General features: G+C 40.1%; 9 protein-coding genes across 9 annotated transcripts; 5 read left to right on the forward strand and 4 right to left on the reverse strand. All coding sequences in view use genetic code 12, as the record gives it.

The window, feature by feature from the left end:
- Positions 1–1,264: 1,264 nt before the first annotated feature.
- Positions 1,265–3,181, forward strand: CANMA_003769 (uncharacterized protein; the record flags this gene model as incomplete). Its single annotated transcript, XM_051815976.1, has 1 exon — positions 1,265–3,181. The coding sequence occupies one exon, from the start codon at positions 1,265–1,267 to the stop codon at positions 3,179–3,181; it is 1,917 nt and encodes a 638-aa protein (XP_051670692.1).
- Positions 3,182–3,741: 560 nt separating this feature from the next.
- On the reverse strand, positions 3,742–4,503 carry SOD2 (superoxide dismutase; the record flags this gene model as incomplete). The annotated part of the gene is made up of 2 exons (XM_051815977.1): positions 3,742–4,260; positions 4,333–4,503. 2 exons carry the CDS (start codon positions 4,501–4,503, stop codon positions 3,742–3,744), a joined length of 690 nt encoding a protein of 229 aa, XP_051670693.1.
- A 760-nt stretch (positions 4,504–5,263) lies between these two features.
- Positions 5,264–7,132, reverse strand: CANMA_003771 (arginine--tRNA ligase; the record flags this gene model as incomplete). Its single annotated transcript, XM_051815978.1, has 1 exon — positions 5,264–7,132. One exon carries the CDS (start codon positions 7,130–7,132, stop codon positions 5,264–5,266), a length of 1,869 nt encoding a protein of 622 aa, XP_051670694.1.
- Positions 7,133–7,698: 566 nt separating this feature from the next.
- Positions 7,699–9,426, forward strand: CANMA_003772 (uncharacterized protein; the record flags this gene model as incomplete). Its single annotated transcript, XM_051815979.1, has 1 exon — positions 7,699–9,426. One exon carries the CDS (start codon positions 7,699–7,701, stop codon positions 9,424–9,426), a length of 1,728 nt encoding a protein of 575 aa, XP_051670695.1.
- A 110-nt stretch (positions 9,427–9,536) lies between these two features.
- On the forward strand, positions 9,537–11,093 carry VPS17 (retromer subunit; the record flags this gene model as incomplete). Its single annotated transcript, XM_051815980.1, has 1 exon — positions 9,537–11,093. The coding sequence occupies one exon, from the start codon at positions 9,537–9,539 to the stop codon at positions 11,091–11,093; it is 1,557 nt and encodes a 518-aa protein (XP_051670696.1).
- Positions 11,094–11,393: 300 nt separating this feature from the next.
- Positions 11,394–15,719, forward strand: SIZ1 (SUMO ligase; the record flags this gene model as incomplete). The annotated part of the gene is made up of 1 exon (XM_051815981.1): positions 11,394–15,719. The coding sequence occupies one exon, from the start codon at positions 11,394–11,396 to the stop codon at positions 15,717–15,719; it is 4,326 nt and encodes a 1,441-aa protein (XP_051670697.1).
- Positions 15,720–15,832: 113 nt separating this feature from the next.
- RPB7 (DNA-directed RNA polymerase II subunit) lies at positions 15,833–16,354 on the reverse strand (the record flags this gene model as incomplete). Its single annotated transcript, XM_051815983.1, has 1 exon — positions 15,833–16,354. The coding sequence occupies one exon, from the start codon at positions 16,352–16,354 to the stop codon at positions 15,833–15,835; it is 522 nt and encodes a 173-aa protein (XP_051670698.1).
- Positions 16,355–16,649: 295 nt separating this feature from the next.
- Positions 16,650–17,177, forward strand: CANMA_003776 (mitochondrial 54S ribosomal protein uL13m; the record flags this gene model as incomplete). The annotated part of the gene is made up of 1 exon (XM_051815984.1): positions 16,650–17,177. One exon carries the CDS (start codon positions 16,650–16,652, stop codon positions 17,175–17,177), a length of 528 nt encoding a protein of 175 aa, XP_051670699.1.
- A 62-nt stretch (positions 17,178–17,239) lies between these two features.
- On the reverse strand, positions 17,240–20,929 carry CANMA_003777 (DNA-directed RNA polymerase II subunit RPB2; the record flags this gene model as incomplete). Its single annotated transcript, XM_051815985.1, has 1 exon — positions 17,240–20,929. One exon carries the CDS (start codon positions 20,927–20,929, stop codon positions 17,240–17,242), a length of 3,690 nt encoding a protein of 1,229 aa, XP_051670700.1.
- Between the last annotated feature and the right edge of the window lie 177 nt (positions 20,930–21,106).

The following is a 21,106-nucleotide window of genomic DNA, read 5'->3' on the forward strand; positions in this document are numbered from 1 at the left end:
GATTGAAAGCCACATTCCCCTCTAAACCGTGTACTACAATGTGTTTGTCAACCAAAGATTTGCAGTCATTCAAGCGCTTCTGCAAAGAGGCTTATACTACTGTGGGTACACGATCTGAGTCGAATCAGATGCTCGCCATATCGGTGTAATTACATATCCATCATGTGGCATTTTTGAAAGATGTGCCATTGATGTCGTCATACACTGAATCTAACAACTAAAAGTAAAAGAGAAGAAAATTAGGCTTTTGTTTAGATCAACTACATTAAATGTATAGTTTCTTATAACTGATTGTTTGCTGTTGCTTAATTCTCGGAACAAAGATTAATCTTCAATACATACAAAAGCTTTCCTCACTGCCATTTTGTTTGATAACAATAGGGCATAAAGGTTCTTTATAGAGTAGTTCCTTCGTAATACACACAAAATAGGAAATGAAGCTTTTGAGTAGTACACGCCTACAGAACAATAAAACAATAAAAGGTTTATATTATGCTCCTATGTTGCAGTTCTTTAAAATTTAAACAAAAAAAAAATTTTGTTCACTCACATAATATAATATGCATCAGGGCCTAAGTGACGTAAAAAAAATAAAAAAAAAGAAAAGAAACTATTAATAGGAAATTATGGTTTGTGTAATGTAAATAAATAAAAAAATAAAAAAATAAAATTTATAATTTTATAAATTTTTAAATTTTTAGTGACTTTCTTTTTATGTATATATGCATAGTCTTATTGTTTGAAGTTTGTGTTGCACTAAATACTAATTGTTTTCTTTTTAGTTAGTAAAGTAAAGTAAGTGATGAATTGTTACGTAATTCTTTCAATTAGACCTCTATCGAAAAGTAAAAAAAATGTGTAAGATATATATAGGGACTATTGTTTGCACGTTTACTGATTCTTAGACTCTTTTGATTTTTTTTTTCATATCAATTGGACTACCACTCCATCACAGTTGACGAAAAAGGGTCATTCACATTCACCTGTCGAATAGGTTATTACGAAGGAAACGCACAGCCATATATATATAATATCCACTACTATAGTTGTGCATATATAAACAGTTTAAAATCACCCTACCCCTCAAGCTTCACTAGTTCAACACTAGCGTTTCAAACTACTTCCCCTTACTCACACATCTTTTGCTTGACTGCCAGTGGGGCCTATACTAAGAAACGCTACTTAGCATACATTCATCCCTCTTTGCTGTTTAGAAAGGAATACGAGCAAAGGATCTCATACATTGCTACACGACTTACGTCCTATGTTTACTGCTACATCTCCCTTGCTACAATTCAATCGCTTTGATATGCTAGATCCTAATGAGCTTAACAATGCAACAAACAATCCAAACCCCGTCTATGCAGTTGATGAATCTACCAATGAAACATCTTCACAAGGGTTCTCTCTAAATTCTGTTGCTGCCAACTACTTGCTTGACGAGGATAACACTGAATTGTTCAATCAAGACTTGACTCCACCGGGGTATGTCACAACTACAAACACCGTCAACGATGAGCCAGCAAATACCAACAATTTCTACACGCAGTCTGTAAATGTCAATTTGAGCGCAGTAACGCCACTGACGAGGACTTACAATGACTCAGGTTCATTTGTGCCAGGCAACAACAGCAACAACAATCAACTACAAGCTACTAGCCAACCTATTGATAACTTCTCATATCAGCCATCCTCACAATACCACTATCCATTGGCCTCGTCTGTTTCTTCATCGATTCAATCATTTACACAACAATTGGATGCTGGCCATTCTTCTGTCTACGACTTCAACTATCCTACAAACACGTCGAACTTAGACACTCAATACCCACAACAAGGCCAATTAACAACTTCGATGTTTAATCAACCACCACAATTACCCATTGCATCTTCTTCTCCACCACTGTTTGCCCCAAATAACACTACAATACAATCACAATCAGTTTACTTTGATTCGTTCGGCAACCAATCACTTGGTAATCAACCGCCCTTGTCCGCCATCTCAAGTACATCATTTGATCAACTTCTGTATACTAGTTCCCCAGGTTCCGTAACAACAACTCGTCAGCAAGTGCCGGAAAAGCAGTCAAGCAAAATATCACCTACACAAAGACAACGCCGTACGCCACCGGCGAAAAAGGAAAATAGATCTCCAGTGCTCACTACTTCAATCGTGCAACATCCTTCACTGGACAAACAGAGGTATCGTATATTACGTGGAGTCTCTGCTGGTGGTAGTAGCACCAGACCACCAAAAGAGGCGCTCAATAGCGATTCAATCTTTTTACCGGTCGAATTAAACTTGATTGGTGCTTCAGTTGAAGACATATGTTGTCCCAAATGGTCGGTCCTGGAGAAACAGGATCGTCGTCGAATTATTCGAATTGAAAGAATTCAAGACGGACAGCAATTGATCCTTAATTTCACCATTGTGGGCAGTGCTGATGAGAACCCAGTAACGTTACCAGCGCCTCCCAATGTCGACGTTGTTGAAGTGTCGTGTTTAGAGTGTGATGTTCGATCCAATGATGACTACGAATCGCAATCATCTGATGATGAGACTGGCAATGCCAAGACGCCTGGATCTAAAAGCACGCGATTTATCAATAATGATCCAGAGACGGGGAACAAATTCCAGTACTACATTACATCAGTTGAAGTAATTGAAATTGTTGAATTGTTGATTGGCTCCGCCTTTGCTGATGCTGGTGAGCGAAGGAGAGAACGTGGTAGAGTCAGATCAAACTTGGTTCCATTTTGGTCTAAGAAATCAATAAGTTCGCGAATGAGTGAATCGTCCTCGGTATCCTCGGGTGCATCCATGGGTTCTAGCTCAGTTTCATCAACAAGGCATAGCAGCGTGTCGTATAACAATGCCATTAGTACAGGCAACAGTGCTGCCAATAGTGCTGCAGCTGCCGCCGCTGCCGCTGCTACATACACATATCCCCATCTCGACGACGATATGAATTCACAACCGAGTAACCAAGACTACCGTTCAGAACTAGCGAAAAGAATAATGGCCTACGATATCCGTAAACCTAGGGGTTTTGACAAAGAAGTAAGGATATTGCGATGGGATAAATTGATACCGGCACTTAAACGTGCATCGCATAGTTATTACACGGAGATACCTAAGGGTGATGCATTGCATGCCCTGTTTTCAAACTTTGATGTTTGAGACTGGTGTTGGACGATGGACAGCGTGTTGCAAAACAAAGCAAAGCAAAAGAATAAGGGAAAAAATGGAATCATGGGTTTAGTTTCACATTTGGAAAGTATTTAATTTTGTCTTTCTGATTAAAAAGGATCAGCTTGATGATGCCTTTTTTAAAAAAAGTTTCTCGATTTTATAACTGTTAATAATACATTTTAATTCTGATTTTATAAATATAACAATAGAGTAGTACGAAGTTCTTATTTGGAGACTGAAAGCTTTCGGCAATTAGTCGGTTTAGAGTCACTAGGTGAATAGTGGTGGGTAATAAAGACGATAATGTTTTCGGGGCCGAAACTTTATCTAGACTTGTACCTCTATCTACTTCCTTTCGCCAAGAAAATAACGACAGACCCACTTCGTCCGAGATACTTTGAAATGGAGATGCTTTCTACAAACCCATTACCTACTTGGTTAACTTCTAGTGCTGACAATTGAAGACAGCTTAGGTACCTTCTACACAGCACTTAAACTAAGCTTAAATATATAATTGTTTGTTTAGCGTTATACTACACACTTATATTTTAAAATTCAAATCTTCTTTCTGCTTCTCTCCAGTTAACAACATTCCACAAGGCCTTGAAATATTCAGCCTTGACGTTTTGGTATTGCAAGTAGTAAGCGTGTTCCCATGCATCAATGGCAACCAAAGGAATCAAGCTTGGATCAGTAACAGTGTCTTGGTTTGCAGTAGTAATGACCTCAATTTGTCCTCCATTCTCCTTGTTCTTGACAATAAATGCCCATCCTGAACCTTGAATCCCAGCCAATTTGGCATTGGTGATTTCAATCAATTTGTCAACGGATCCAAATTGTTCAGTAATTTGCTTACCCAAAGCTGAATCTTGACTTGGAACTTGACCTCCACCAGCACTTTGTGGAGCCAAGTTTTTCCACCACAAGCAATGGTTGATGTAACCACCACCATTGAAGTTGATGGCTTTTTGTAAAGCAACAAGTTTCTTGACTTCGCCCTTGGACTTGGCTTCAACGGCACTTTCAATTGACTTATTCAAGTTGTCAACATAAGTCTTGTGGTGTTTCTAAAAAAAGGAAAGGAAAACGTTAGTATTATGGCTCTTGCAGGCTAATGCGGTTGGAAATTAAATACATACATGGTAGTGAAGATCATTGATTTGTCCACTAATGTGTGGCTCTAAAGCATCTAACTTGTAATCCAATTCTGGCAACGAGTATTTAGTTCTAATGGAACCAATAGAAGCAACGGTTGGTTTAGCAACTGATGAAGTAGCTTTCAATAAGGTACGTGAAGTGTATTTGAACATTGTTTTGAGGAATTGAAGGTTAAATCTATTCTATCCAGTATTCAGCAAGTGATCTGTCTGTGTAGAAGAAGAAGAAGAAGAAGAAGAAGAAGAAGAAAGGGAGCAACGGAAAGTTCTTTAATTTTTTGTCGTTCTCCATGTGCGAATTTGAATTTAATTAATCTCTCTGTTTCTCTCTCTGCCTCTCTTTCTGTGTCTCTCTCTCTCTTTTTCTTTTTCTGTTTCTTTTTAGATGAAAGAGAAAAATAGTGTGTGGTAGTGTGTGTGAATGGAGTTAAAATAAAATTTAGAAATCATTACGTAACTTTACATTAATGGATTCTAAATTTGCTATCGATAAAGTATGGTCATCAAACACACACTACCACACACACTACCACACACACTACCACACACTTAATATTGCTAGTTCAGAATGTGTCTCCAAAGGGTCTATGACTTGCACCAGCATAGTGAAATGTTGGTGCTGAATAATAACTAGGAGGTATCCTTTTTTTGATTGTATCTCATCAAAAACACGTCAGATTTTTGCGGCTTTGAATTTATTACACATGGACAAAGAGAGGTATTGCCACTGTTTTCTGTTCGCTGTGGATTTTATATTGAAGTTTCAGTCGGTAAAAATGTTAAAGATAGACTAAATACAGCGCGTTCACAAGGAAGATGCCATCGGAGATTTTTACAATTTCCTATAGTTTGATTTGTTGTATACACAAGATATCGACCCTTTCATAATTTGGCGCAAACACTATATATCCATTTACATTCTTTCAACGGGAGTAAGACCCAACAAAGTCATACCATTGTAAATGACTTGTCTTGTTGTGGCATATAAAGCCAACCTTGCCACAGCCAACTCCCTTTCTTGTCCCGAGACCCACAAGATATCATAACATTGAGAAACAATGTGGGACAATGTAAACAAATACGTTACAATGGTTGAAGGCTCCATGTTCTTGGTGGCTCTTCTAATAGTATCAGGATATTGGGCCAATGTTCTAATTAACGAAGCAGCACATGGCTCCACCAACAAATCAAAGTTTGCTGACTCCAATTCTTTTTCAGAAATGTCCGACTTTCTTTGCATCGAGCACAAACGAGAGTGAGCGTATTGTAAATATGGACCAGTGTCACCTTCAAACGAGGTCATACGATCCCATTTGAATTCATAGTTCAAGATACGCTTCGATTGGAAATCTTGAATCATAACGGCCGAGATACCAACTAAATCGGCAATCTTTTCTGGGTCTTCAATTTGTTTGTATTTGTCCTCATTCTTCTTCATCACATCGTGCATCTTTTCCTTTGTTTCTTGAAGGATATTGTCCAAGAAAACAACATTTCCTTTACGAGTCGACATTCCTTGAACCATACCAAAGTTGATGTGTTCCAAGTTTTGTGCCCAATCAAAGCCCATTTGTTTCAAAATTTCAAAAAATTGAGCACAGTGCAAATCCTGTTGCGAAGCAACAACATAAATCATTTTATCAAACTTGTAATTTTCATAACGTTTAATAGCTTCACCGACATCTCTAGTCAAGTAAAGAGATGTACCATCGGACTTTTCAACCAAAGCTTTGCCCAATTTTTTGTTGAATTTACTCAAGTCAATCAATTTGGCTCCACGGTCGACATGAACCAAACCCTTTTCTTCAAACAACTTGGTGGCATCCTTCATCTTTTGTTGTGGAACTTGCGACTCACCAGAGTAGTAGTCGTAAACAATGTTAAGACGGGCGTAGGTGTCAACGTATTTATCAATAGAAAGGTCTCTAAATCTTTTCCAGATTTTCAATGCAGCTTCATCGCCATCTTCCATTCTCCTGAAAAAGGCTCTTGCTTTTTCGTTGGTGGAAGACTGAATCTTCTTTTCATCTTGCTCCGAGGCGTCAATAGCACCCTCTTGAACTTCACCAGTGGCTTCATTGGTTTCATTACGAACGTCATTGTTGACTTTAACATAAACTTCAAACAAGTGGTTAATTGGGTCCTTTGCCAACTCTTCCTCCGATCCATACTTTTCAAATCCAACGGCCAATAAACCAAATTGCTTACCCCAATCTCCCAAATAGTTGATTCTAGTGACATCCCAACCAATCTTTTCGTACAAATTGGAAACAAAACCACCAATAATCGTCGATCTCAAATGCCCGGCATGGAATGGTTTGGCAATGTTGGGGGATGAGAATTCCACCACAACTTTCTTACCGACTCCCAATGGTAAATATCCGTAGTCAGTCTTTCTCTTTAAGACATCAGAAATGACCAAATCAAAAAGAATCGACTTGTTAAAAAAGAATTGAAGGAAAACTCCTTGTGGTACAAGATCGCTGATATACTTGCCCTTGTTGAATTTTTCAGCCCATTCCTTGGATTTTTCTCCTGGATTAACGCCTTTCAACCTTAACTTGGGGATGGGTACAATAAGGTCACCTTGATCTAGTAACTTTGGTGTGTCCAAAGCCTGAACAATGATTTCTTTATCAATGCCAGAAATTCGGTTTAATTCATCACCAATGTAATTTCTAAACACATCAACGACATTGTAATCAGGGTATGTGTCCTTTATTGGCTCAGGTTGGTTCAAGCCTAACTTAGATAACTCTTGACTAATAGTGCTGACAGACATCGATCTTCGGGGTATAGTAGTAGACACAATTCTTGGGATGGGTTTGATGTATGTTGTTTTACAGAGTAATCTCAAAATTTGCATCAAAGAGATGATATAAATTTCAATTCCAAAATTTTTTTCTTTTTGTTTTTAATTTTTTTCTCTTTTCTTTTTTGTTTTTTTTTAATTAATGGAGGAGACAAGTAAGAGATAACGAGATAGGGGCTGGATATGCATCATGGTAGTTTAAATGTAGATTAACGGAAAGGACGTAAAAGTGAAGTGAAGTGAAGTGTTGTAGTGCATTATTGTAGTGTTTTAGAGGATATAGAATCGGGGAAATTTAACTGTATTGAGAGGTTTTGTGGGGTGGATACAGTATGTGGCTTCCACTATAGTAGAAGCCTTTTCCTGACTGCTGTTTATAACTAGCCAGTAGTATACTTTTCTACTCTTTCAATTATTTTGATGTGTCTTGTGTGTTCTCATAATCCTTTGTCAATCTGTTGAATCGATCAAAACAATTTTGTGTTTTTGTTTTTCCTCAAGCAAACCTATCACCCACACCATCCATACATTCACACATGGATTCAAAGATTAAGCAATTGGCGGAAATGGGGTTTACCCACGACCAAGCAGAGTCGGCATTGAAAAAGGCCAATAACGATTTAGAACAAGCGATTGGCTATCTATTTGGCGACTCTGAAGAAAAACACCCAGGAGAAGCACAAATGTTTGATGAAGATTACAACAGAGGTACTGTTGCAATTTCAAACCCTCAGGATATTCCACAACTTCCACTACTGGAGTCACAAGAATATGCATATAGTAGTGGATGGGGCAGCGAATCAGAACAATTTGATTTGAATGGGCCGCAACTTTTTGAAGACCCAAGAGTATTTCTAAGGAGCACCGAAACCATCCCCGCAGTTGTTCCCAAAGTAGGCAATACACCAGGAAGGTTTGTCATACCATTGTACGTGATTTTGTGCCAAATTCATGCATTCAACGAGATACTATTGAGCAAAGATGTAGTTCAAGAATTTAGCGAAAGCTGGTTCACCGATCAACAGGAAGAGTCACCATCAAATTCCGACGAAGGTGTGTCATTTATCGCAGCCATGCAACGGCTTATTGGTTTCTTTAGTACGGCTAGTGAACGTTCATTCATAAGTGCAGAAGGATTCTACAATAATGTGTCTGAATCATTTAAGGCGCACGAGTTTGAAGACTGGGACGACCTATTGACCATAGTTGGCACAGACCTAGCTAAAAACGTGAAATCAGTGTTAGATAAAGAGTTTGACCTCCTTATTTCACAAGCTATAGACCACGAAGGAGAGTTGAAAACATTCCAAAGCGTCAACCTCGAGAGTGACAGCAGAGAACCAACTTTGGTGGAATCGTTGGGTAAATTATTGTGGTCTTCCGAGTCTTATGAGATTAAAAGCATCGCACCTATATTGGGGATCCAAATCTCGCCAAACGATAGCTCCGGACCAGTTCCTTCGTTAAGCGTGGGAGAATCGTTCTATCCAGCGTTGTTTACATCAAAATACAGGTCCTTGATCGAAGAGATGGACAGAAAAAGACTTTTGTCAGCAAAAGAAAGGACGACTATTACGTCAAGAATCATGTCTTTGAGTTCCTTTGAGGGAAAGAAAATCAGGAGCTTTTTAGATAAAACAAAGGACTATTTGGACAACATCGGAGAGAAAGAGGGACACGAAGATCTTTCCAAACTATCAGACTCTATAAGAAATGAATCAAGCCAGTTGAATGAAGCATTAAAGACAATCAATAACGACTACGCAAAACTCGATACCACAAATCAAGAGAATATCATAGAGGAGATAAAAAAGGATGAAGGTTTGGATATACCTTCAAAATATCATCTAGTTGGTGTTGTATTTTCAGATACCCGTTATGCGTACAGGCGCAGGGTGAATTCAGACAGCGAATGGGTGTTATTCCTCGCCGATGCACCACACGGAGCTGTTTTAGATTTCAAGACCACCAACTGTACATTTGGTGAAGTGAAAAGCTATATAGAGGATGAACCAAATGATAAATTCATCTTCTTGGTGTACGTGGATGAGAAAGCATTACAAGGAGAGCAACTAACACTTCCTCCTGCGTTGTCATCTTTCTTCTCAAAAGATAATGCATTCCTACACGAGCAAATCGAAGAATCAAACCATGAAAATAACGATCTGGTAAAGAGTAATGAAGAGTCTACTGAAGATGTTGTTGGGAAAGACGGTGGCTTCGAAAGTAAGCCCGATTCTGTTACTGACTTAATAGATATATAGATACTGCATATAAATTTAGTGTGTAGCGCGGAGCTCGACAAAAAAAACCTTCAACTGAATATTCTCTACCGACCAGAGAGAGGTGCTCTGTTTCCCCACCAACTGAACCAATGGATTATAGCGACGAATTTGAAGATAACAACCCATTTGCTAGACCAGAGGAGGAAGAATTTCCCAACACTGAGCTGCAATTTGAAAGCCCGGTGTCACAAGAATTACCTAATGAAAATGCCCAGCCGACAAACCAACAAGACCAACAGAACCAGCAAAACGAGGATAGTCAGGACCTTATATCAAAAACCGATTTACGAAAGTTAATACCGGAGCGGTTTGCCCAAAAGTATAGTCTACATATTAAACTTATATCTATTGACAGGAACAAACCAGAAAACCCCATTTTACGAATGTCAGTTCGGGTGCAAGGACTTCCTAAATTCAGACAAAAAGAATACGAGGATGTACGTCGGACATTCAATGAGGTAGTAAAATTCAACAGGTACTTGGCTATGTCAAATTTAGAAGTATTTGTTCCTGTAATTCCCAGCTCAGTCACTTCTTACCCCACTGGTGGAGAGGATGAAAGGAAACAGTTGATGTTTGTATGGCAGGAGTGGTTTGATCGAATCACTTCGAACCCAATTCTTATTCGAGACGAGGAGTTTGTGTTTTTTGTTGAGAGTGATTTTGGATACAGTGTTATAAATAGCAACAAGAAGTCTTCAGTTGCCAGTGGGTTGATGAGAAAGACGTTGAAACAGTTTCCTGTTCCATACGACCCTTTCCAAGAATTGGCAGAGTTTAGACCAGTTATAAAGAATGCGTATTTAACGTGCCAAAAAATGCATCGGTTGCTAGATAAAATTTCCAAGAGTGAAAAGCAATTGTCGATACATGTGTATGACATGTCAAACAAGTTGACTGTCTTGTCACAATTTGAAACGACCCATCCGGGTATGAAAAACATGTGGGAGAAATTGAGCAAGATTGTTCAAGTGCAGTCGGATCTTTTGCTTGTGGAGTCAATTGGCGAAATGGGTATCTTGGGTGATCCAATTCAATATTTTGTCAATGACTTTTACGAAATTAAAGAGGCCCTAACTAACAGGTATTTGATTATGCGTGAGTTGATACAAGCAGAGGCGCAAACCAATGCAAAGCAAGTTCATGCTAATAAAATGAAAAATAAAGCTTCCTTAGACCCTATTAAGGTGGATGAAGCGTTAAGGTCACTTGAATATGCTTCGAAAGTGCAAGAACTGCTCAACTTACAGATTAAGAGGATATCGGGGGAAATGTTGTATGAAAAAGATGAAGTTGTCGACTTTGTTGAAAAAAAGTTCAAGAGTCTACTCAAGGCTTATACCCTTCACAAAATAGACCACCATCGTAAAATCTTGAAAAATTTGGAAGCTATTCGTTTGGACGTTAGGAGCGTTGACGAAAGAGGTGGCTTGTCGCGCCTTAACCGTGACAACTTGGCTAGTATTAAGCATAATTTGCTACAATCTCAAGCCCCCTCTGGCGATTCGTGGTCGTCGAGAACTTTCAGGTCGTTGGAGAAGGAGGAAGAGGCGAGACAACAGGGTAAGCCACAGACATCTTCCTTGCAAGCAGCATCAGTTGATGCAAAAAACGCAGCTAGTTTATTAGGAGTAGCAACGTTTTAGTTAACTTCGTGTTTATGGTTTAATGTATTATCTTCGCTGACTACTATTATCTCTGTTGATTAGTATCGCCCTCTATCGATGGGTAACGATTTCTGTTGAATGTTCTTCTGTTGGCCATATTGAATTCAGTTTTGTGGTTGGCAGAGGAGTAAACAACAAAAAAAAAAAAAACACACTTCTGCAAAGAGCATAGCTCTGACCATTTTGACTACCGAGTTAAGAGGTAATTAAACGACACAGCGAGAAGACAAACATTCGACGACTCTTAAACAGTGGCCAGCACAAACAAATGAGATAAGAATGAGTTCCTACATTAGGTTTTCATCAGAAGATTATGAAAATACAAAACGACGAATTAACCAACTTAAAGTATCAGAGTTAAAGAGTGTCTGTCGATCTTTGGGGGTGATAGTCGGGGGTAGAAAAGACGAGCTTATACAAAGAATTATATGCTATTTCAAAGTTGGAAGAGATGTCAACGATACTATACGACTCAACGCAGTGAGAGATTTGGTCTTTGGCATCAAAGACAATGAGGCATTACCAAATTACAATGACCTTTACCATTACTACGAAAGCAGGAGTATTCCTCATGCTATGACTCCACATGTCCCTTCCAGTGAAGGGTTACACTCACAGGATTCCGTACCGGTAAGGGACCACCACATCAATTTCATCAATAATCCATTTTTCCGTTTAATAAGACAAGTGCATGTTTCTCCAGGAGTATGTCCACCAAAAGAGAGCAAAGGTGAGTGTAGGATTAATTTTGTATTTAATACGGAGGAGTATAATACATTGAAAAGAAAAGATCCCAGTATTAGGATATATTTGCTTTGTGGCAGAAAGATGAGTAAAGGACGAACATCTGATGATGTTGAGATCGAGTATCCCATACCCCATGGACTTCTTGTGAATGGAGAGAAATTACTCAACAACAACTACCAAGGTATTCGACATAAATCAGGAACAGCAAAACCAGTAGATCTAACAGACTATTTACTATCGCCTCCCAAGCTGAATAGGATACGTCTTTATTATACAGACAAAGAAGAGACCTACTATGTTTACTTGTACTTTGTGAGAGTGATACCTTTTGAAGCCGTTATTAATAAAATCCTAAGCAACCCTAAAATCCTTAAGAGTCATACAATACGACATATTAAAGGAAATACAGACGATCTGCACTCGGATGGTATTGAAATACAGGATACATTGTTAACCTTACGAGATCCCTACACATATACGCGAATAAAAACGCCAGTCAAGACTCTCAAGTGCAAGCACCTTGAATGCTTTGATGTAAGGATTTTCATGACCCAGCAGTATGAGTCGCCAACTTGGGAATGCCCATACTGCTCATGTCCTCTAGACGTATCCGAATTGGCCGTTTGTGAGTATTTTGAGGAAATCCTCAAGAACACCGGTCCAGAGGATGTCTATGTGAAAATAGCAAAAGATGGGAAATGGAGCCCATACGTCGAGGAAGAGGATCCAAGAATAAAAGTGAAAGCAGAGGATCGTGATCGACACAGTGTTGTGCACGATGTCGTGACTTTGCTGAGTGACGAAGAGGATGAAGATTTAGAGATTCCGAGAGTTACCACAACCACAACTACAAGCATAGGAGCTTCACCTCTGCCTAGTGGTCACGCAGAGGTAACCCCTGCACCTACTCCAGATGCTTTCCATAATGCTGCAGGCAATGGCCCTACCATTGCTAGTAACGTTCAACCTTGTGTTGCTGTAAACGGGAGCTCGACCAGTACTAGTGGTATTAAACCTCAAGACAATCCCGACGCTACAGTTGGGGTCACGCAGCATGTAGATCGGGTGGTTTCTTCTGCTCCAATCAACACAAGTCATACTACTAATGGACAAGTTACTGTTGAAGTGTCTCACAGTCCATCTTCGGCACTGGAACAAATCCAGAATCATCAATTGCAACAACGGCAACAGCAACAACAGCAACACAACATTCAGAACATTACTGACCGGAATGCTTTTGTCCCGGATCAGCAACAGCTAGAGCAGCACATCCGCCAGTTGGTACAGCAGCAGCTACAGATGCAATCACAAGGACAACAGCAGTTGCCTTCACTGCAGGTATCTTTAGGGCAATCTCAACAGCGATTGCATACTCGTCTGTCTTTGCAGCCAGTTCCCCACAATTCCCACTTGTTGACCCAACAACAAACAACGGCACTGCAGGGTTCAGCACAGACTCTTCCTCCTCAAGAACAATATCAAAGATTTGCTCAAACACGGGGGGCACTACATCAGCCCCATATTATTGAGAATAATATTGGAAATCAGGCACTGATACCGTATCGATCTTCAGAATCAGGCCAACCTAGCTTGGGAGAAAAGAATAAGATTTCTACTACAAAATTACCAGAACTGGGATTACAAGGACAGCCTGCAAATCTTACTCCACTTTCACTTTTGGATGCGTTTAAAGGTGTAAGTGAGCAGCGACCTTCGGAAAGAAAGGACCAACACAAAGACAAGAGTCTTAGCAAGCAGAACGCTGAGCATGGTGATATTGACAAACAGGGCGACAATCAGAAAAACCTGATTAACAATACCGACCAATTTTTGGGTAGTCTAGGTTTACTTCCGAATCTAAACCAAGACGAAAATGCTGGTTTAAAAAACGATCAAGCGATACTGGGTGGTAAGGAGAAACCTTGCTTGCAAAATGACAACAAAGAAAGCGGCACTATAAGCAATGAGGTACCAACCGAGGTTCTGAAGAATAATGCAAACAAAAGTATACCTGCTTCAACATTAAGAGAAATTTCTGAAAACAAAAAGGAAAATAATGAAGGTGGCGAAACTAACCTTAGTGAACAACCAAAGCCTCAAAGCGCAGATTCATACTCCAATATTGACCTTACCGATCCAAGGGTGCAAGTTAAGAAAGGTCAACCCGAGATACCCACCGAAGAATATAAACAGCCAGTGGAGAATATAGATTCAGACACTGAAAAATTTTTTGTGGAGGAACTAACGCCCATGGAGATAGACGATGAGGAAAACCAAAATGCGAGGCTGACATCGACCGATGATCGAAACGAGGAACAAACACTGATTAGTGAAGATGAAACAGGTACCACTAATCGGGCAACAATTCAACCTAGAGTTTCATCTGAAGTATTGCAAGCGGAAGCTGTCGCCCCACTATCTCAATCAGCGAATCAATCGCCTTTTGCTTCAACACACAAACCACAGCATCCTTTGACAAGTACAGTATTGCAAGAATCACACATTGCACTGAGAAAATACCAGACCGAGTCTGGCCCATCAAACAGCCTTCCGCAAATGTACGATAGAGCAGTGTTTGCAGCTGTTCGTGAGCAATTAGATCAACACTTGATGAAGTTTGATAGAGATACGCAGGCAATACTTCAACTTGTAATGCGGAAATATACCCTAACTCCACCTCAGGAGAAGGCTGTGTTGGATCAAGTAAGGGGAAATAGAGAGAAAGAGAGGCAGGTGGCCACGATTGATTTTGTGCGATCATGCATTGATCAAGTTAAAAGACGGTTCAGATATAATGTTGGATCAGAACAAGATATGTCTCAGCGTCAAGTTCATCCACTGCGACAGAGCCAAGAAGTGCCTAGATATATCAATGGCAGTGCTCTGTTGATAAACACTCCCTCAATCCAAGGAGTCAAATCTGTTAATTATCACGGCGGTATTCAATCTCTGACGCAAATTGGTACGTCTCCTACTATAGAGCAGGTGCCAAAACCAAATCATGTCCCAATTGCTCCTGCGCCAGCTCTGATTAACGCCAATAGACAAGATACGTTTAGTTTGTTTTCCAGACATCAGCCAAATGTGTATGGTCAGAGTCGCGGAGTCAGGAATGCGGCTCAGCAACAAACTGTCAATCCAACCAGAAATGTGAATTTAGGGTCTCAAAATTTGCATGAAGGAGTGGGATATGCAACTGATCCATGTCAGTCGTTGATGAACCCTCGTTATCAATGGCAGTATCGCCGCAACAATCCATTAACCTCAGGCCCTATACCATCTCCATCTAGTACACTGCAATCTCTACTCGCAATGAACCACAGTCCATTTACCAAAAGCCTATCTGCCAACACGCCAACAAGCACACCACCAACCAATCAACTTCAAAAAGGTCAATTCAAAATTGACGATTCATTTTTTGTTGACGATTCAAGTCCTCTGAATTTTGTTATCCCTGCCGATGATATGACAGAAGATTCAACGGTGCTACAATCAGATGGGGATTCTTTAGTGAAAGAAACAGCCACCAGGAAATCAACAACTGAGAGCAGTGGAGGAAGCCACGAATCAAGCAAGAAGGAGCAATTGTTATTTGGAGAAATGGAAACTTGGCCCACCGAAAAACAAAAGTTGATGGATATATTGGACTGTAAATTGGGGAGCGGAAAATTAATGAGTAAATTTCTGTCATATCAAGAATTAACCCCGGGACCAGAGGAAATGAAACCCGAAGAGATAAAACGGCTAGGAGACGCATGGGCTAAAGACTTGAAAGAAAGAGAGAGAAGAATAGAGGAAATGGTTTCATTTGGAAGTTCAACAGACCCAATAGTTCTCGATTCCAGTGATGACGAATAAGATCTAAAAAAGCAAATAAAAGTATTTTAATAATGCACTTTTCAAGTATTGATAATTATAACCATCTAATTCTCACCATCTTTTTGTCTACTGTCTCTCTAATCATACCGCGATCACAACGGACTTGGGCCTAAATAATCCTCTTTGATACTTCCAATCGCGTAGATTTCATTTACATCGGTTCTGGTCCCCACAATCTTTAATCTAACCTTGGACCCTTTCTCTATGTTTTCATCAGGACTCGAATAAGCTGGTGGGTTAGCCGATGGGTTGAACTTCATATCTGATGGTATTAGATGCGTACTGACAAACACTGATAATGGACCCACATCAGCGAAAAATCCCATTTTATTAACGGTAGTCACCACACCATCAACAACTTCCCCCTTGAATGGTTTCCAAACAACAGCACGGTATTTCACTTCGAATTCAGCCATTCCTGTTGTAGGAACTATTCTTCCTTTACCGACATCGATATTCATTGAATCTAGGACGCAGACAATGTACCCAAACTGACCCGTGCATGTGCCCTCGACATCACTTAATAGTTTATCTCTCAAGTACTGGTCCATTTGGGGACCGAAATATGAAGGATGCAACGTTAGGTTTAATGATAAATCTTTCAAGAAAAACATTATATTAATATCAGGCCTTGTGTAGGTGTTATAATTGTTACAATATAATACAGAATGAGGTTTGAAGCGTTTAGTGTGTATATCCCGTTGTGACGCTCTGCGTGATGCTCTGTGTGATTCCCTTCCCCGAAAGACAAAACACAGGATACAAATGGTGGAGGGTGAAAATTTCGTGAGATTTTCGTTCAAACTGAAAGAGAAAAAAAAAAATTATGTCTTTTGTTGTTTGTAACAGAATTGAAAAAAATTTCACTTAAGCTTCACTAGAAGGTTATCGATTCCCCCCTCCCTCCACATGTCGCAAAGGATTGGTAATTCAGTACTGGCACTCACTCGTGTATGGCACCACGTTGATGTCGCAGCAGACCAAAGGACGCTCGGTAGATTAGCGTCGCAGATCGCCATCACGCTACAAGGCAAACATAAACCCACCTATACCCCCAACAGAGACCATGGTGATTACGTTGTCGTTACAAATTGTGCTCACTTGAAAATTACAGGTAACAAATTAAAAGACAAGACATACTGGCACCATACGTCGCGTCCAGGTACGTTGAACTTGATTCCTATGGAGAGAATGATTTCCAACAAAGGGTATGGCGAGGTTTTGAAACGAGCAGTAAAAGGGATGATACCTAAGAATAAACATAGATTGGTGAGGATTGACAGGTTGAAGGTGTTTGACGGTGATGAGCATCCTTACAAAGAGAATCTAATAGCGTTTGCCGATGAAATGAAGGAAGTTAGAGCCAAAATGGCCAAGTTGGAGGATGATGAGGCACAAAGAGCTGAACTTAGGAAAAAGTACTTGGCTCAGTTATAAATTCTTGTATATAGAGAAAAGAAAGTTCAATATATAAAATGAAGTACATTGTTTTCTATTTATTACACGCGAATACTAGCCCCCGAACTTTCAGTATACAATCTTGGGGTTATATTCATAGCCATAAGCTCCTGGAATAACAATTTAGCAGCATATGGAATATGGATTTGATAAATGTTTGTCTTGTTCTTACAAGAACGACACTCAAACTGGTTCTTCTTCAAATTAGCAATCACCGTCATCAACCCACAGCTACCACACACATGTACTCTAAATGCATCCGATGCCTCCATCAATCTTTCTTTAAGGAAACCAGCAGCACCGTGGGCAATCATACAATCTCTCTCCATTTCTCCGAAACGCAAACCACCATCTCTTGATCTACCTTCCACTGGCTGTCTAGTCAAGACTTGAACCGGACCTCTTGCTCTAGCGTGGATCTTATCATCAACCATGTGTCTCAACCTCTGGTAATAAGTAGGTCCGAAAAAGACTTGTGCCATGAGCTTCTTACCTGTGTGTCCATTGTACATAACTTCAAAACCTCTCGATTGGTAACCATGTTCTCGTAACAACTTGGAGATTGCTTCTGCAGTAACATCCGTAAATGGCGATGCATCACCCTCTAGACCCGATAATGAAGAGACTTTGGATAACAAACATTCAATCAAATGCGCAACCGTCATACGAGAGGGGATGGCGTGTGGATTGATAATCAAATCCGGAACAACACCTTCAGCTGTAAAAGGCATATCTTCATGTCTATAAGTAACACCAATCGTACCTTTTTGACCGTGTCTCGATGCAAACTTGTCCCCAATTTGAGGAACTTTTGTGGTTCTCATTCTCACCTTGACAAATTTGGCACCATCACCATTGGTTGTCAACAACACTTGATCCACAATACCAGACTCAGTACTTCTTAATGGCGTAGAAGCATCTCTCTTGGTGTGGTATTGAGTCCTCTGGCCCAATTCTTCGGCGTCGGGAGGAATTGGCGTAGTTTTACCAATAATTATATCCTCACCACTGACACGAACACCAGGGGCAATCAACCCATCGTCGTCTAATTTCTCATATGTACCATGCTTCAATCTTAACGTATCTGACCTCGATGGTTTTTCAAATGTCTCTAAAGCCTTCATACCTTGACGTTTTTCCAAGTCCATGTAGGATCGGAAAAACAATGACCGGAATAATCCTCGATCTATAGATGATTGATTCATAATCATAGAATCTTCTTGGTTGTAACCTGAGTAACAGGCAATGGCAACAATGGCGTTTTGACCGGCTGGCAACTCGCGGAATTTCAAATGCTCCATTGCTCTCGTGGTGGCTAAAGGCTTCTGTGGGTAGTACAAGATGTTTGCCATCGTATCCATTCTCACGGCATAATTGGTCAAAAACACACCCATAGCTTGTTTACCCATAGCAGATTGATAGGTGTTACGTGGCGATTGATTATGATCGGGGAATGGAATAATGGATGCGGCAACTCCAAGAATCATGGAAGGATGGATCTCACAATGGGTAAATGTATGTGTATTACTACTACCTGTTGGCTTGATTCTCTTTGCCGGGTCTAGTTCTTGCTCCTCCATTTGTAAATCTTGTTGCTGAGTTTCAGTTAAATTACTCTTTGATGCCTCTAGATCATCGGGGGTCATGGCAATCATGATTGTTTCCTCTTCTTCGGCATCAACGTATTCGACTATACCTTCCCTTACCAACGAAGACCACGTGTAGGAAGGTTCATCGTCTAATCCATCATACGATGACTCCATTAATTGATTGACATGTTCCTTTCGTAATTTTAAGTCTCCTTTAGTTTCAGAATCTGGCTTGTCATCAACAATAAACAATGGACGGTAAACTCTACCAGCATCAGTAAATATTTTAAACTCTTTTTCTCTGATATCTCTAATGATAGACACCTCGGGTGAAATGTCACCATTTCTTCTAAGATCACGCATGTAGTCAACCAACGATGCAGGTTCTCTATGCACACCAACCCAAACACCATTGACAAACACTCTCGTTGCATCCGGCGAGTTTGATGGAACATAATCTTCCAACTGTTCCAAACCCCAATCTCTTAAAAATGACAAGATTGGTTCTGATGGGGTACCGACAGAGATGCACGTCATCAAGGACAAGTTCTTGACTAAACCACACGCTTGACCTTCGGGGGTTTCGGCAGGACACACCAATCCCCAATGGGTATTGTGCAACTGTCTTGGTTTGGCGATTTTACCATCTCTTCCAATAGGAGTGTTTGTTCTTCTCAAATGCGACAAGGTTGAAGAATAGGTGTACCGATTCAAGACTTGCGACACACCGGCTCTTGAACTCATTGCCTTCTTCTGTTCACCCCAGTTACCAGTAGCCAACGAGTATCTCAACCCGTCAGTGATGGTCTGCGACTTGACTGCCAAGGTCAAGTTAAACTCTTTATCATTCTCAACACATCTTTGCATATAGTTGTAGATATCCTTTGTCAATTTTTTAAACAAGATACGGAATAAATTGGCTAATAAAGGACCTGCTAAATCTAGCCTCTTTTTACCAAAATGATCTCTATCATCGGGTTCTTTTCTTTCCAATGCACAAAGTAATAATCTGTTTACCATGTAACCGAGGAAGAACGCCTTTCTCGTTTCAAAACCTTCCTCTTGCGTGATGTTGGGCAACAACTCCTTTTGCAAAATATCTTTGGCATATTGTATACGTTTTTCTCTCCTTATACCCAAGACACCTCTTCTACCAATGAAATCAAGTGCCACTTCACGTTCTTGAATAACGAAACCTTCCTCAACACATGGCTTCAACATTTCCAACATTTGCCAATCGTTTGCGTCGTAACATATATGTTCCAAGATATCACCATCGGGAACAACACCAAGTGCTCTAAATACAATCACGATGGGAATATCCTCCTTGATGTAGGGTAACGTCGCCTTGATTGTTCTTGCTGACAGGCCCTTTTCGTCACGTCCATAAAGCTTAATTTGCATCGACGAGATCAACCTTGACCCTTTTTCAATGGCTGATCTGATTTCCGCCACGTGTGATATTGGAGATGGCGCCGCTTTCTTAAAGACTTGAACAATGTTTGCCGCACTTCTCTCCTGTGCAATCAACACCTTTTCTGAACCGTTGATAACAAAGTAACCTCCCATATCGTAAGGACATTCCTTTAATTCATACATTTCGTGTTCACCCAAATCTCTCAACATACAAAACTTGGATCTCACCATAATGGGCACTTTTCCCATATACACTTGACTATGACTATCTTCACCTTGCACAATCTGCTCTTTCCAGTCAAGTTCATTATCCTTTCTATCATTGTCATCCGATTCAAAAACCTTCTTTGACATGTCAACATACAAGGGAGCCGAGTACGTGAGGTTACGTAGTCTAGCCTCTTGTGGGAACATGAGATGGGTGGTACCATCGCCTTCAGTTTGACTTGGTTTGGAAATGTACATTTTACCAAACGTAATCTCATATCTCTTGTTCTTGTTATCCTTCTCAGATGTGTGTTGAGCTGGTTGATCTAAAATTAAATGTGAATCTTCCCAAATTAATTCTTGTATCGTTGATTCAATGAATTCGTCAAATGAGTCCAATTGTTGTGATACCAAACCCTTTTCTTGGAAAAAGGATGAGATCACAGCCCAACAGTCCTCTGGGGTGATGCTTTGCGAGTCAGCATCGTACATGTAGGGATCATACTGCTCTTGTGACATGATGCAGGAGGGATGGTGTGAGTTGGTCTGGGTGGAGGGCAAAGAATGGTCTGTGGTGTGTCTAGCTCTCTTGTTTTTCTCTTTTTCCTTTTTTTTTTTCTTTTTATTTTTTTATTTTTTTTTTCAACATTTTATCCCAACACGACCTTTGAAAATTTTCAAAACCTAGTGTCTTTC

Source organism: Candida margitis (genome assembly GCF_024628925.1).
Source record: "Candida margitis strain CBS 14175 chromosome Unknown scaffold17, whole genome shotgun sequence".
NCBI classification, from domain to species: Eukaryota; Fungi; Ascomycota; class Pichiomycetes; order Serinales; family Debaryomycetaceae; genus Lodderomyces; species Lodderomyces margitis.